The sequence below is a fragment of the Lampetra planeri genome, chromosome 1 (genome assembly GCF_965212315.1).
Source record: "Lampetra planeri chromosome 1, kcLamPlan1.2.h2, whole genome shotgun sequence".
In the NCBI taxonomy this organism is placed as follows: domain Eukaryota; kingdom Metazoa; phylum Chordata; class Hyperoartia; order Petromyzontiformes; family Petromyzontidae; genus Lampetra; species Lampetra planeri.
In genome coordinates, this window is record NC_136107.1 from 13,907,782 (window position 1) to 13,920,741 (window position 12,960).

General features: G+C 47.3%; 1 protein-coding gene across 2 annotated transcripts; it reads right to left on the reverse strand.

Annotated features, from left to right (window-relative positions):
* Positions 1-1,764: 1,764 nt before the first annotated feature.
* On the reverse strand, positions 1,765-12,021 carry LOC144718683 (galactosylceramide sulfotransferase-like). 2 transcript variants are annotated; one of them, XM_078594140.1, is made up of 3 exons: positions 11,920-12,021; positions 9,502-9,602; positions 1,765-4,504 (listed from the first exon to the last, which is right to left on the reverse strand). In XM_078594140.1, exon 3 carries the CDS (start codon positions 4,363-4,365, stop codon positions 3,253-3,255), a length of 1,113 nt encoding a protein of 370 aa, XP_078450266.1. In that variant the 5' UTR covers positions 4,366-4,504; positions 9,502-9,602; positions 11,920-12,021; the 3' UTR covers positions 1,765-3,252. The 2 variants fall into 2 exon arrangements, with proteins under 2 accessions (XP_078450266.1, XP_078450256.1); XM_078594130.1 differs by lacking the exon at positions 9,502-9,602 and having other exon boundaries at positions 11,920-12,020.
* Between the last annotated feature and the right edge of the window lie 939 nt (positions 12,022-12,960).

Consider the following 12,960-nt stretch of genomic DNA (forward strand, 5'->3'; position numbering starts at 1 on the left):
AGACGACGCATTTGCATTCGCGCGAGCTTGTATTTGCTTCATCGCTCTTGCATGGAAATTAGACTATCCTTGGTCTCTTGAGTTCTCACCTTATGGTCAAAGAAAACAAACTTGATTTGACTTGGTGAGCTGGTGACCGTCATGCGGTCATCGTGGTTCTGTGGCCCCTACAGATAACAGAGAACTGGAAAAGCAGTTTTCTGCAGTGCAAATTCCGCCTCTGTGACTGTCCCCACTCAAAATAAAAAATATATATTTATGGTCAGCAGGAATCGAGTGAGGTTACTGCGGCGTCGCTCCCGTACCTTTTTAAAATACAAAGTTAAACCTGCAAAGTGAAGACAGCCAGAAACGCACAGCATAGGTAACTTTCGATGCAATGGTTGTATACAGTATCTCTTTTTTGGGTTTCGTCTCCATGTAATACCACACTCTCCTAGTACCACACTCCTCTAGTACCATACACTCCTAGTACCACACTCCCCTAGTACCGCACTCTCCTTCAGATAGAAAGACATACCGCTGGAATTAAACACTGGTAAGAACCAATTCTACACAATGAATTGATGCAGTGTTACACACATGATGACCAGGTATATATCACGCGCGCGTGTGCGCTCGCATCGTACAAGGCACATCGACGTTTTGCCGAACTGCCCTTGATTATCGACGGTGCACACGGTGAAGGTCGCCCAAGTCGAGCAAACAGTGCCCACCCTCAGTGTCGCGCGCCACGTTGTTTACCCTGGCGGACACTGGCGAGCTCTTGTTAACAGCTCACATTGGCGGGGGGGGGGGACTTGATGCGAATGCCAGCTGGAAGAGGCCCTCATGATGGGGCAATCACTCGCGCGGACTGACGTGGCTCCGGGCACCGCGTACCCGAGGCCGTATCGCGAGCAGATTGTGTCGCCGTGTTTGTCTTTGGAGAGGTTTCCATTGCACGCATGCACACCGGTGGCTGTTTACTATCGATTGATGGGGGTCCCACGAACGTTTTTAGCTCAATATTTTTGTCATGCTGTTCCCACATTAATGCTCCCCGCCACCGTCGATAACCCGCGTGGACTAGCGTGGTGAGGTATGGTCAAATAACCCATATGACCAGCAATGAATTGACAACAAAAAGGGCTGTATATGTTCTACAAAACCGTTTGCTCATATGGTTTAACATTACCCATTCTGCTTGCATTGCAACACTTTACACACCACTTTTGATCTTTAAAAATAATATTGTATCATCTGATTCCCAGAGTTTGTGGCGGAATGAGCTTCATAATTCACTTTAAACATTAATTTCATTCGTCTCCTCCCAATCATGTACTTTGTGTGATCACGTTTTATCCATGGCACCTCCTTAATTCACAATTTTCCCTCTGAACGTCACCTGGGCCTCCCTTGCCTTAGCATATATAGACTCAATGCATGCCGGTGGCATGGTATCAGCGTAAGATTAAAGGAAGTTTTTTTTTTAATATCACGTCATATTTGTCTTATCCTGGGGCCTATGTACAGAACTAATTCAGCAATTAGATAATTTACATAAGATTGGGAAATTACTACAATCTCTGCCGGCGGATTTTAGGAGCATTTTCCATATTGAGGCCAGTGAGCTGTCTGACACGAATGTGAAGCCGCATTAATGAGATTACATTACTATAAATTAAGTATCTTGCATCCAACTTGTGCATAAATTATGACTAGCATGGCGAAGTATGGTCAAACAATGACCAACAGAGCAACCGAGCATGGGGAGGCAGTGGATTGAAAAAGGTCATATTATAATTTTAATCATAGCAATCAGAACACGTCAAATTAACTTATATCATTGCAACTAAAGTGCTGTGATAAATTTTAGCCATGCAAAAAGGCAGCTTGATACAAAACTCACTCTAGGACAGCGGTTCTTAACCTTTACTGCAGCCTTGCACCCCTTTGGTTCTCAATCGTAAAAAATATGCACGTTAATAAATACAGCTACAAGGTAGCTCTACTTACCGGCCCGTACTTAATTTGTGTTTTGATGATTTACCTTCTAAAAAATCTGCCGTGTTTAGCATCCCAGGTTAAGAACAACTGCTCTAGGAGCACCATTCACATAATTGCTTGGACATCTAAATATGTTTATTTTGTTCAACCAGGTGAGACCTTAAGAGACCATGATAATATAATTTGCAAGAGATAAGTGGGGCATTAGTATGTCAGTAGGGGGGCAATGATTACTATGTGCAATCCCAATTCAGTAATTTTGCGGGTAATTTTTTAATTTTGGCAAATTTGTGATCCTGACGCTGGCACACAATGACCTACTCTTGCAAATTACGTCAGGGGGTCTTGAATGTCCATTGTGCGATGGTTATTACACCACAGTAATAATCAGGGTGGCCGCATGGCATCTCCCAAAGTGACACAAGATATTACGGCTGTGATTTTCACCTGCTGTTAACCACGCGATTCTCATCCTCGTAGCACAGAAAAGGTATCAGCTTGCCGTAGGTCCTTTGATTTCACCAGCCACTCGCAAACGGGGGCAGACCCAATACATTTCCCAACGACGTGATGATGTCAGAGACAAAACTGCACGTGATTTGTTGTGGAGATGGTGTAGCTGAAATTGGATTGTGCTGCAACAGTGTTCCTGGAGCTACATGGCAGGATGCAGGGTGAGCAGGAATCAGGTTGCTCTGATCAGGGTGACTGTGTGCACTGGGCACACACACGCATCTCCCATGAAGCATGTCATCCTGGTGCGACTTCCCGACAGCTCACAACTAGCAGAACTTTGCACCACAAGCAGAGAGCAATTGTCAGGGCGCTGTGTGCATCTATTGGTGATACCGACCTCGATTTTCTCGCTCCCGAATCAACCTATCAACAGCACATTTCTCAGAATTGCCCCTGTTGACAGCATTGGCTGGTAATTGTCGGCCAGATGTTAATGATATCATTTTCTGTGAGAACGCTAAGCATTAATGCTCGTTAGTTACGAGTTCACCCACATCCCCCCCCCCAAGAAAAAATGGCCACAGACACACCTGCTGGTGAGATTTGAATCGTTCTCGAGAGGTAAAGATCATCGACACCACATCTCGGACCCCTTCTGTCAAAATGTTTTTGATTCCTTCGTTGTGCTCAGGTGCTTGGATTCTGATACTTGAAAGTCATCAACCTGTGCAAATTACACTGGGCGGGGCAGCAACGAAGAGCCATGAAATATACAATGCACACGGATTGCTGTCAATCGTTGTAAACTTAGATTTTCAAAGCGTGTCTGTGCTTCTCTTTAACGCGAATTATCTTCTTTTGGTATTTCTCCACCGTGGTGCCATACTGCCGCTGGAAGAGCCGCGTGTGGTACTTGAGCTCCGGCAGCAGCATCCGCAGACACCGCTCGCGTGTCCGTGGGTCCAGGCCGCTCCTCATGTTGTAGCCCAGGATATCCACTGCGCCGAACACAAATGGCCTGATCTCCCTTTGCTTAATCTTTCTCGCGCCCATCTCGCTCGCCACGCACTCCTCTCTACGGGCGCTCACCTCTCTGCGCAGGGCGTCCACCTCGCGTCGCATTCGCTCCACTCCGAACGCCTCCACCTGGCGCTGGAAGCGACGCGAGAAGTGTTCGTACAAAGCCACGTCCAGCGCGTTCCAGCGCCGGATCATCTCGTACAGGTGCGGTTCGTATTTCTCGACCGAGTTATTGCCGTGGGTCTTGGCGCGCCTGTTTAAAGACAGGGAGACCACATCCTCCATCTCCCAGCCCAGCAACTCCTTGGCCAAGATCACGGACTCGTCAAAGCGCTCGGTGATCATGACCAGGTCGAACTTGGTGTTCAGCCGTTCTAAGCCAGCACAGAAACTATCACTTGAAACGGCAGCGTTGGAATCCAACCCGAAGTCAAATGCCATTGGGTTCTTGACAAAAGCTGGGGGCTTCTTTTGCGAATTGTAAAACCTTTCAGGCTTCTCTAGGAAAGTCCTCAATGGGTCATTGCCTTTACTTTCTTTTTTCGCTGCGATGAAAGCAGGCACGACGCTCTGGTAGTATTGGAACACGGACTCGAAGGCGCTCTCGGGACGGCGCACGATGGACAGGTAAGTGGCGTTGGGACTCATCACGCGTGCCACCTCGGCTATGTTTAAGCGCATGTGGCTACACAGGATGTGGAAGTGCCCTCCGGTGGCGGCGACGATCGGTGGCAGAGGAGCCACGTATGAGGCCATGAACGGGCCCGGGTAGACAAATTGGTATGTCCTGATCGGGAAGGCGAACGTCAGGTTGTGCTTCTCGCCGAATCGGAACAGTATGTTCTGGAAGGTGCTGCTTGCCGTTTTGTGAGTCTTTAGGAAGACGACATCAGTGCGCATCGGCCGAGCTGCCTGCTGTGGGCTTGGTGCTGCGGCCGGGACTTTAAACACCCAGTTCCTCGCGTCTCTCCACTGGCTCCTCTTGCCTTCGATGTCTGTGAACCATGGCACCGGGAGGCCTGGAACACGCAGCTGTGCACTTTTGTTTTCACAAACACAACAAGGAAGAGAAAGGAAAACAGATTATGCATGGCTCTGCTTTGGGTAAATAATTTAAACGTAAACAAGGACATGGATTTGCAGATCCAGTTCGAGTCAAGAGGTCAACATGGACAATGCCATTGGTGCCACCAGACCTCATAATTGATTCCTTCTGCTGGATTCTGCCTCTGTGGAAAATTTGACATTCAACCTGCAAGGTCCTCACAGTCGCATCATCATGGTCATCATCATCATCACTACTGACATCTCTGCCAGTGCACCACTTCACTCCAATGCCTCTCAGTAAGCGGCCTTTCATTATCCTGCACACGGATCTTACCCAACTTAACCACAATCTCATCATAGCCTCCTCATCCTGATTACATCCATAATACTTCCTTTGCACTTTTGATTCTGACATTCCAAGTTGTTCACCTTGTCATCCTAAAGATTTGATATCTGTGAATAGAGCCAGGTTATATAGAATGAAAAGCTCCATAACGTTTAACGTCTGGTTAATTAATAAAACAAGTGATTAACAAAGATCGTTGGCTATGGATTTTATCAAAGACCTCACTTTTCCGAATTTGTAGATTTTCAAACAGGACTCGGAATAACGCAAGATGGGCCCCAAAACCAGGCAACCAGGTAATGTCTCAAATCTAAACATTGTATCATAGAATACATTTTAAATAGCATTCGGTACAACCAGTCACATACTTGTTTAAATTAAAAGTTATGTAAACCCCGATCAACAGATTCAAATAAAATAGAACATGGACCCAGAGGATGAGAAGGTTACATAACTATTCACTAACAAGTGGCTCTACATAGAGCATGGAAGCGGGTCTGATTGAGTTTGTTTTTCGTTATTCGACTCTTGACAGCCCTGGCTTCAAGCTCGCCCTATAACGTGAGTTATGGAACAATGCACGTATCTTTTAACCTTGAACACCATCATAACGTGTATGCTGTCTTCACCAGGGACGTGCGGTCAGGGGAGGCAGGGGGAGGCAGAGCCTCACCTGTCATACTCCAATGAAAATATCTGTTACTAAAAGTAAAAAAAATATAAATATTAAGATTTTTCCATTGATCTGTGTTATAAATGTCATTTCTGTACGATTCCAATCATTTTTATAGTCAAAATCGCCAAAGTTGCGAAGCTCCGCTGCAAATACAGGAAGAAACGAGAGGTGAGGCAGCGACGATCTCAGCCTCCCCTCTGATTGCGCAACCCCTCAGTAACTGGATGGAGCGCGGGCAAAAAGCACGTGCCTGTTACTATCTCAGTATGTCACCAATGTAATGTTTGTAGACCCCTTCATTCCATGTCCACGCCTTCCATACTCCAGGTAACTTGTTTCACGTATGTGTATAAATATATTTAGGCTCGCTGGTCTCTTCATGACACTGCAATGAAAAAGCACCAGGGGAGGCAGCTATCACATCTGCCTCACTGAAGGGGACGTGTCTAACACGCCCCCCTCCGTGACGCCACGCCCCCCTCAGTGTGTGAATCTGGCTCTGACACTAGCCAGTGCCTTTCCAGCCATTGACCTCACCGCACGTCACTGGTCTTCACGTGTATGATGCTTAACGAAAAATCACGTAACAAACTACAATTAAAGTATAGCTTTACTTATTTTTTAAAGCACCCACATAGTATGTATGTTGAACTTCTTTTGCATCGTACGTAGCCAACCGTGGTCATCGGAGGTGTCGTAAATATTACACGTTCACTACAGGAAAATATGCTTTAGCATTTTAAGTGTTTCTTTACACTTTTGTGCCCGTTTTGTCTCAGTCTATCTCCATATATATAAAAGGCAAAGTTGTGAATATGTGTGTCTGTTCAAAATGTTTAGCGTACTTCCCGACATGAAACAAACTGGAAATGTTCCACGTGGGTACTTTCTAGACTGTACACCATGCACACATTATAAAAATAGACTTTTGTTTTTTTGGGGGGGGGGAGGGGGGGCGGAGCTCAATAATGCATATATTTTGGGAATCGAACTCGGCGACCCGAGTTCGATTCCCTCTCACGGCCACCACCGGTGACGATTATTAGAACCGGTCCTGAGCCTCCCCTAGGTCGACTCAGCCCTAAACGAGTAACTGTTGTGGTGTGAACATCGCCACTGGGGAGACAAAGGCGGCCGGGCGTGGTGAATCCAAGTCCCGGGCGAAGCCGTGTAGTAAAGCTAGTAACAGATAAAGGAAAAGGCTATTTTGTATACGATTCCAGAACGACAGCAGGAGCGATGACGAGATGTAATCATCGCGCTCGGAGGCCACTCCTGGATTAGAAAGTCGAACCAAAGGGAAGTGGTAGAGAACGGAGTCGGATTTTTCCAGCCAGAAACATAAGAACAGTGGCTTTACAGCGATGCAGGACAGCTGTGGAAATTCTCCAGATTTGGCCAAAAGTTCGGGATCGCGTGTAGAGTCATGGGGCTGAGCAGAGCCAGTGCAGTGTTCGTGCATTTCTAACTTGGCTGAGCCATTGCCACGTGTTCATTGCGCTCTCGGGTAACGTATGCGATATGAGCGTGCTGCATGCACCCAGTAATTTGTACATCAGAGAGTGTCGGTTTTCTGAGTGTATCGCAATACATGGCTGCACCCTGAGAGTACACGCTTGTTTAGGGTTGTTATTCTTACAAGGTGTGGGCTTGGTGGGTGGAACGCGCGTCACATTAATTGAAGGATCTGGTAATATGTTCTTAAGTTACTGGTAAATGCCTTATGGCCCCCTGATATATTGTAAACATGACGCGCATGCAGATACCTCATGACTAACGGACGTATCTTCATTCTCACCTTGACCCAACTGCGTGATTCCCGACCCACCCTTAGCGTCCAAAATATTCAGAATATTTATTTTATTTATACCGAAGGAATCCGATGAGCTATAGAGAAAATTTTCACAGATGTCGAGTCGGGGCGGGTTAGAACGGAACAACAACAAACAATACAGAACACGACAACAGTGTGAAGTATAAATTGTGTGCAGATGGGACGCATTTGATTGTACGTAGGGATGGTGTGTAGGCATATTTGCCTCCAAAAGTAACACCATTTTGGCAGACGGGGGCGTTGTTAAGTCACAACAAACAATATTCATTTTTATTGAGTGACATTTACTGCGATAATGAGCCAAGAATGTCTGTGTGTCCCGCGCGTGACGTCACTTCATGGTCGGCCAGCCCCCCCCCCCTCATTAATAATCATGACCAGGTGACGTCCTCCACATGGACCCCCTCCCCTCATTAATAATCATGAGCGGATGACGTCACTCCACATGTAGGAACCCCCCTCAGTAATAATCATGAGCAGGTGTCGTCACTCCACATCGAACAGCCCCCCTCGTTAATAATCATGAAGAGGTGACGTATTCGAAATGGACACTCCCCCCCCATTTATATTAATTAGCGGCTGACGTCACTCCACATGGGGGGGGCGAGGCGCCTCCTCCCCCCTCCTCGGCGTCAACTCACAACCCTCACTACAAAGGCAGAACCCTCACGTCACGTGATCTCCGCAACGCTGTTGAGACATCAAAGTAAAAAGGCTGTCCTGCTGAACAAGGGATTGTAACCTTTAAATGAAATAAGTCTGTGTCACCGCGCCCTTACAAATTGCACACAAATTGATGCAATGAATATCACGTCGCGGTCTGATTTTCGCTTGCAAGTTTAAGATTTACTGGAATACACCCGTCCTTGGACGGGCAAAAGGCTAGTTATTATTGAGTTGCCGTGTCCATGCACTGCTGGAAGAAGGCCCCCGAACGCCACATCAGTCATTAAGGTTGCTTGTCCACACTCGGCCCCTCCGACTCGGGTGGACCGTGTCTGCAACGCAGTGCGCAGTCCACAGCCACACGGCCTTCTCGCTGAGAGGCGAACACTCGCGATCACGAAAATCGCGAGCCTGGGTTCGATTCTCGGCTCAGTGCGCATTATTTATCTGTGGAGTTTGTACGCTCTCCCCCAATTCCACATATAGCCTTCGTTGGGGTTCTTTCGTTCCCTCCAATAGATTTTTTTTTAAACCCGTACAATGTAAATATAATCATTTGGAAGTTGATAATCGGTGAGGTTTTTCGATGTAAACAAGCGTAATAATATGCTTTGGGTCTTTCGGTAAAGTCACGTAGGTGGTTCAAAGAAAATAACAAAAAACTACGACGTTTCCATCACAACACATGATGACGATCGCTTGTGTTGTGATCGAAACGTCGTAGCTTTTTTCTTATTTTCTTTGAACCTATCTACGTGACTTTACCGAAAGACCCAAAGAATGTGAATTCCTGCAGTCACGAAAGTTTTTAGTCAATATTTAAGCGTAATAATATATATTATCGGTGTACAGTATAATAAATATCCGGTTTTACTAGACCTGTGGCTGGTAGTTTGGCATTGCTTCGTGCACAGGGCGCCTGCAATTGAAAATGTCGCTTGATGTGATGCCGTGAGTGATCTGACAGTGCAGGACCCTGCATTGTAGAACTGTGAGTGAGCTGACAGTACAGGACCCTGCATTGAATAACTGTGAGTGAGCTGACAGTACAGGACTCTGCATTGTAGAACTGTGAGTGAGCTGACAGTACAGGACCCTGCATTGAAGAACTGTGAGTGAGCTGACAGTACAGGACCCTGCATTGAAGAACTGTGAGTGAGCTGACAGTACAGGACCCTGCATTGAAGAACTGTGAGTGAGCTGACAGTACAGGACCCTGCATTGTAGAACTGAGAGTGAGCTGACAGTACAGGACCCTGCATTGAAGAACTGCTCTGAAAGAAGACGGGCCTCGCCTATCAATGCCGCACCTATAGCTAGTCAGAACACTTGTTATCGCGTACTCCTAAGAGTTCAGTCCAACAGGAATGTGCACTGGTCACGACATAGTAAGTCGGACTCAAGGTTGGATCCCGAATATCTGCCACTGGCAACCGGTTTGAGATGTTTAGGGCCGGAGCGTCTCACGTGAAACCGCGTTGGCCGATCCAGCAGCAGCAGGATCACCGTGGAATGGGGATCGATGTGTTGGAGAATGTTGTGGGTTTCCTCTCCAACACACCGGTGTGCTGAAATAGTAACAAATTGCAGAGGTGTGGACTCGAGTCATGTGACTTGGACTCGAGTCAGACTCGAGTCATGAATTTGATGACTTGCGACTCGACTTGGACTTGCATAACAATGACTTTGTCCCACCTATGAGATGTGGACTCGAGTCATGTGACTTGGACTCGAGTCAGACTCGAGTCATGAATTTGATGACTTGCGACTCGACTTGGACTTGCATAACAATGACTTTGTCCCACCTCTGACAAATTGTGACAAGTCTTACTTATTGGCTGTGTCCGGTGGTGGCGAGTTTAACGACACATGTATATATGTTACGCGATCTAACCCTGGCCCTCTTCAAACGTTCGTAATATATAATTAAATAAAACACTTTATTTCACGGAGATAAAAACAATAATTGAAAACAAAGTGTCACTTAAAAATACGTGGCAACTCAGTCAGCGGCGGTTGGGGCTAAAAATTAACTTGACCACACTTGAAAATCCGGTTTAACCACACACGAGTGGCTGGGGGGGGGGGCAGTTGAACGCAAGTGTTAGTCAGCGATTACACATGTTACGACATTATTCCGGTAGCCCATATTTGCAGTTATTAGTGTAAAAAACACACGCGCACACAATCATCATACAAACCCCAAGTACAAGAATAGCAACATAGATTAAGATGACGATTAATGATCATAAAATACTCACTAGAATCCCAATGCTTTCGTCAATAAGGCTGATAAGGCTGATCTAAACGGATATATAGCCAAATATGGCTGTCGCCTGATGACGCTAGTTGTAATTACTGGCGAAACATCGTACTCGAATTGCAAATGGTGTAGGTTTACTCTCCAACACACCAGTGTGCTGTACTAAGAACGAATTGGATATTTACGTGACAAACCTTACTAGTTGGCTGTGTCGGGTGGTGGCGGGTTTAACGACACATTTATATTTACGCGATCTAACCCCAAAAAAAACATCTTATGGATATACAGTATATATACACAGTACACATATATGGGCGACATTTATGGCAATGGTCGTTTCTCAATGGCCCCTTCTCTCCACAACGAAGGGCGATAGCCCGAAACATCTCCTACTATATGAATATATTTTTGCTCATTGGGACAGCGTCATTGGCAAACGTGAGTTTTTTTCGTTCGTGTCATATATTTGTGCCGATGCACGACATCACCGAACGAACGCAAATAATGTCCAGTTCGTTTCTGATCGATGCGCTCGCCCCTTGCAAGCCTGAGCAGGGATGGGCTGCAGGTGTGGATGCTGACACAGGCCGCCTTGTTGTTGAGAAGTCTACATATTTGGCACGTTCACTCAAGGGCTTCTGCGGGTCAAATGCTTTAACTTCATTCCTGTCTACCGTACTTGTTATAAAAGGCGCGCGTTCACGCCACGCGTTATGTCGTTTCTTACCGCCAGCAACGGTAATTTTGTCAGTAATTAATTCAAGTGTCACTAAGCGACGTATGCTCGTTGAAACGTTCTTTGGCAAATCGATCGGCCTTCCAAAAGTAACAGAATAAAAGAATAGCGATGAACGCGTCCTCTTTTACGTTGCCGACTCAACGCATCGAGGGGACGCGGCGTGAGAGTGTTTCGACAAAATAAGCGACGCGGGACGGATTCTATCAAATCTCACGTCTGTTACATTCAGGGGCGCGCTCCTGTAACCGCAACCCGCCGTAGTCGGCCGCTGCAGAGAAACGTTGTTTGTTTGTTATAGACGACAGTTCATTCCTACACGTGTACGAATAATAACAAGACAATATGGATTCGACTAAGCCGAGATATTACTGTTCTTAGTTACATGAATATCGCCGTTGCATGTCAAGAGCCCACATCGTCAGAGTGGATCATTGAATCTGACGTTTTGTTACTACGCCAATGCATATTTCTCCTATTACATACACATTAATAAATGTGGCTAAACATACGTGATTGAATTATATTATGTTTATGATAGAAAAAAACCGTGCTTCCCACTCAAATGAGTGTCGGGCGATGCTCTCCCCCTGTTTACAGCGGGTGGTGGAAATTCCACATTTCTGTGGCTGGAGCCATTCCACCCATCGGTCAGCTACTGTTTTAATCTATCGGCCCTGGATGCAGTTATAGGATGAGCCGAGTGCGACCCTGCCGACTTGGTGGCTTGTTGCATCCCCGCAACCTTCCAGTCTGCGATTACCGCGCGTCGAAGTGTCAGCAGACGGCCGTGAAACTCTGCGCCTCGACCGATCAATGTAACCGGCGACACAGATTTGCACGAAGGACTTTGCGTGCCGGACGACTCGGAGGCGCGTGGACTGACCTTGGCAGCGCCAGATAGAAGACGCTGGTGACAACGCAGATCACGAGCAGAGCCGCGAAGGCTTGAGCGAGGGTGCGCGGCGCGATGGCCATGGCGAGTCTGAGCTGCGGGCCGCTCGGGAGGGGCAGTCGTGGGGGCCAGGGCGGCTCCGCGTGCTCCCCCCCCCCTGTCCGTCACTGATTTGAGGTCTAGACTCTTTCGCGTGGCCACTCCTAATCGTCCATCAGTGGTGATCATTCCACTGTTGGATGGAGGACTCCCCAAGTGGCCGCCTCCCTCTCGCAATCTTGCGGTAATAAAATGAAAACCCCCGAAGACAAAGATTCCCCGGAAAGCCTGAACAGATTGTTGGGAAAAGTGCTGTTAGCGAGCACCTATGAATGCCGGCGCGGTACATGAGGGGGTGAGCGGCCAGCATCACGCCCAGCCACCTTTGTCTCTCCAGTGGCGATGTTTTCACACCGCACCGGGGACTCATTTGAGACTGAGTCGACCTAGGGGAGGCCCCGCACCGGTTCAGATAATCGTCACTGGTGTTGGCCGTGAGCGGGGAATCGAACTTGGGTTACCGGGTTCGTAGCGCAGCGCGATAACCACGACACTACCATTCCCCACAACATGTAACAATCTCCCTAATTACTTGTACATAAGCGTATTTCATCGCTACATCTCCTCGGTGGTTGGACACAAATTGGACGCGTTCCATCCATTGGCTGCCACTCAGTCGTCATTATTCTTGACGCTCTGCCATCAATTCCTTCTTGCGACGTGTTTTTGCCGAAGTTCACTTACTTTTCTCAAACAGTTTGCATGGAATACAGCCGGGCGGTGGGGTCTCCGCCCTGTGGAGGCAGCGTAGGTTGGTAGATCGCACAAATGTTGTGACACTTCCTTCCCGCGGGTGTCGATGTACCTTTCCATGGCTCACCATGGAATAAGATAAGTCAAGTTGACTCATGGGCATGTCGCGCGCGTCGGCTTTCTCCGGGTGCTCGGGTTTCCTCCCACTTGTATCAACAAGTAGCTGCAAACATTAAAATA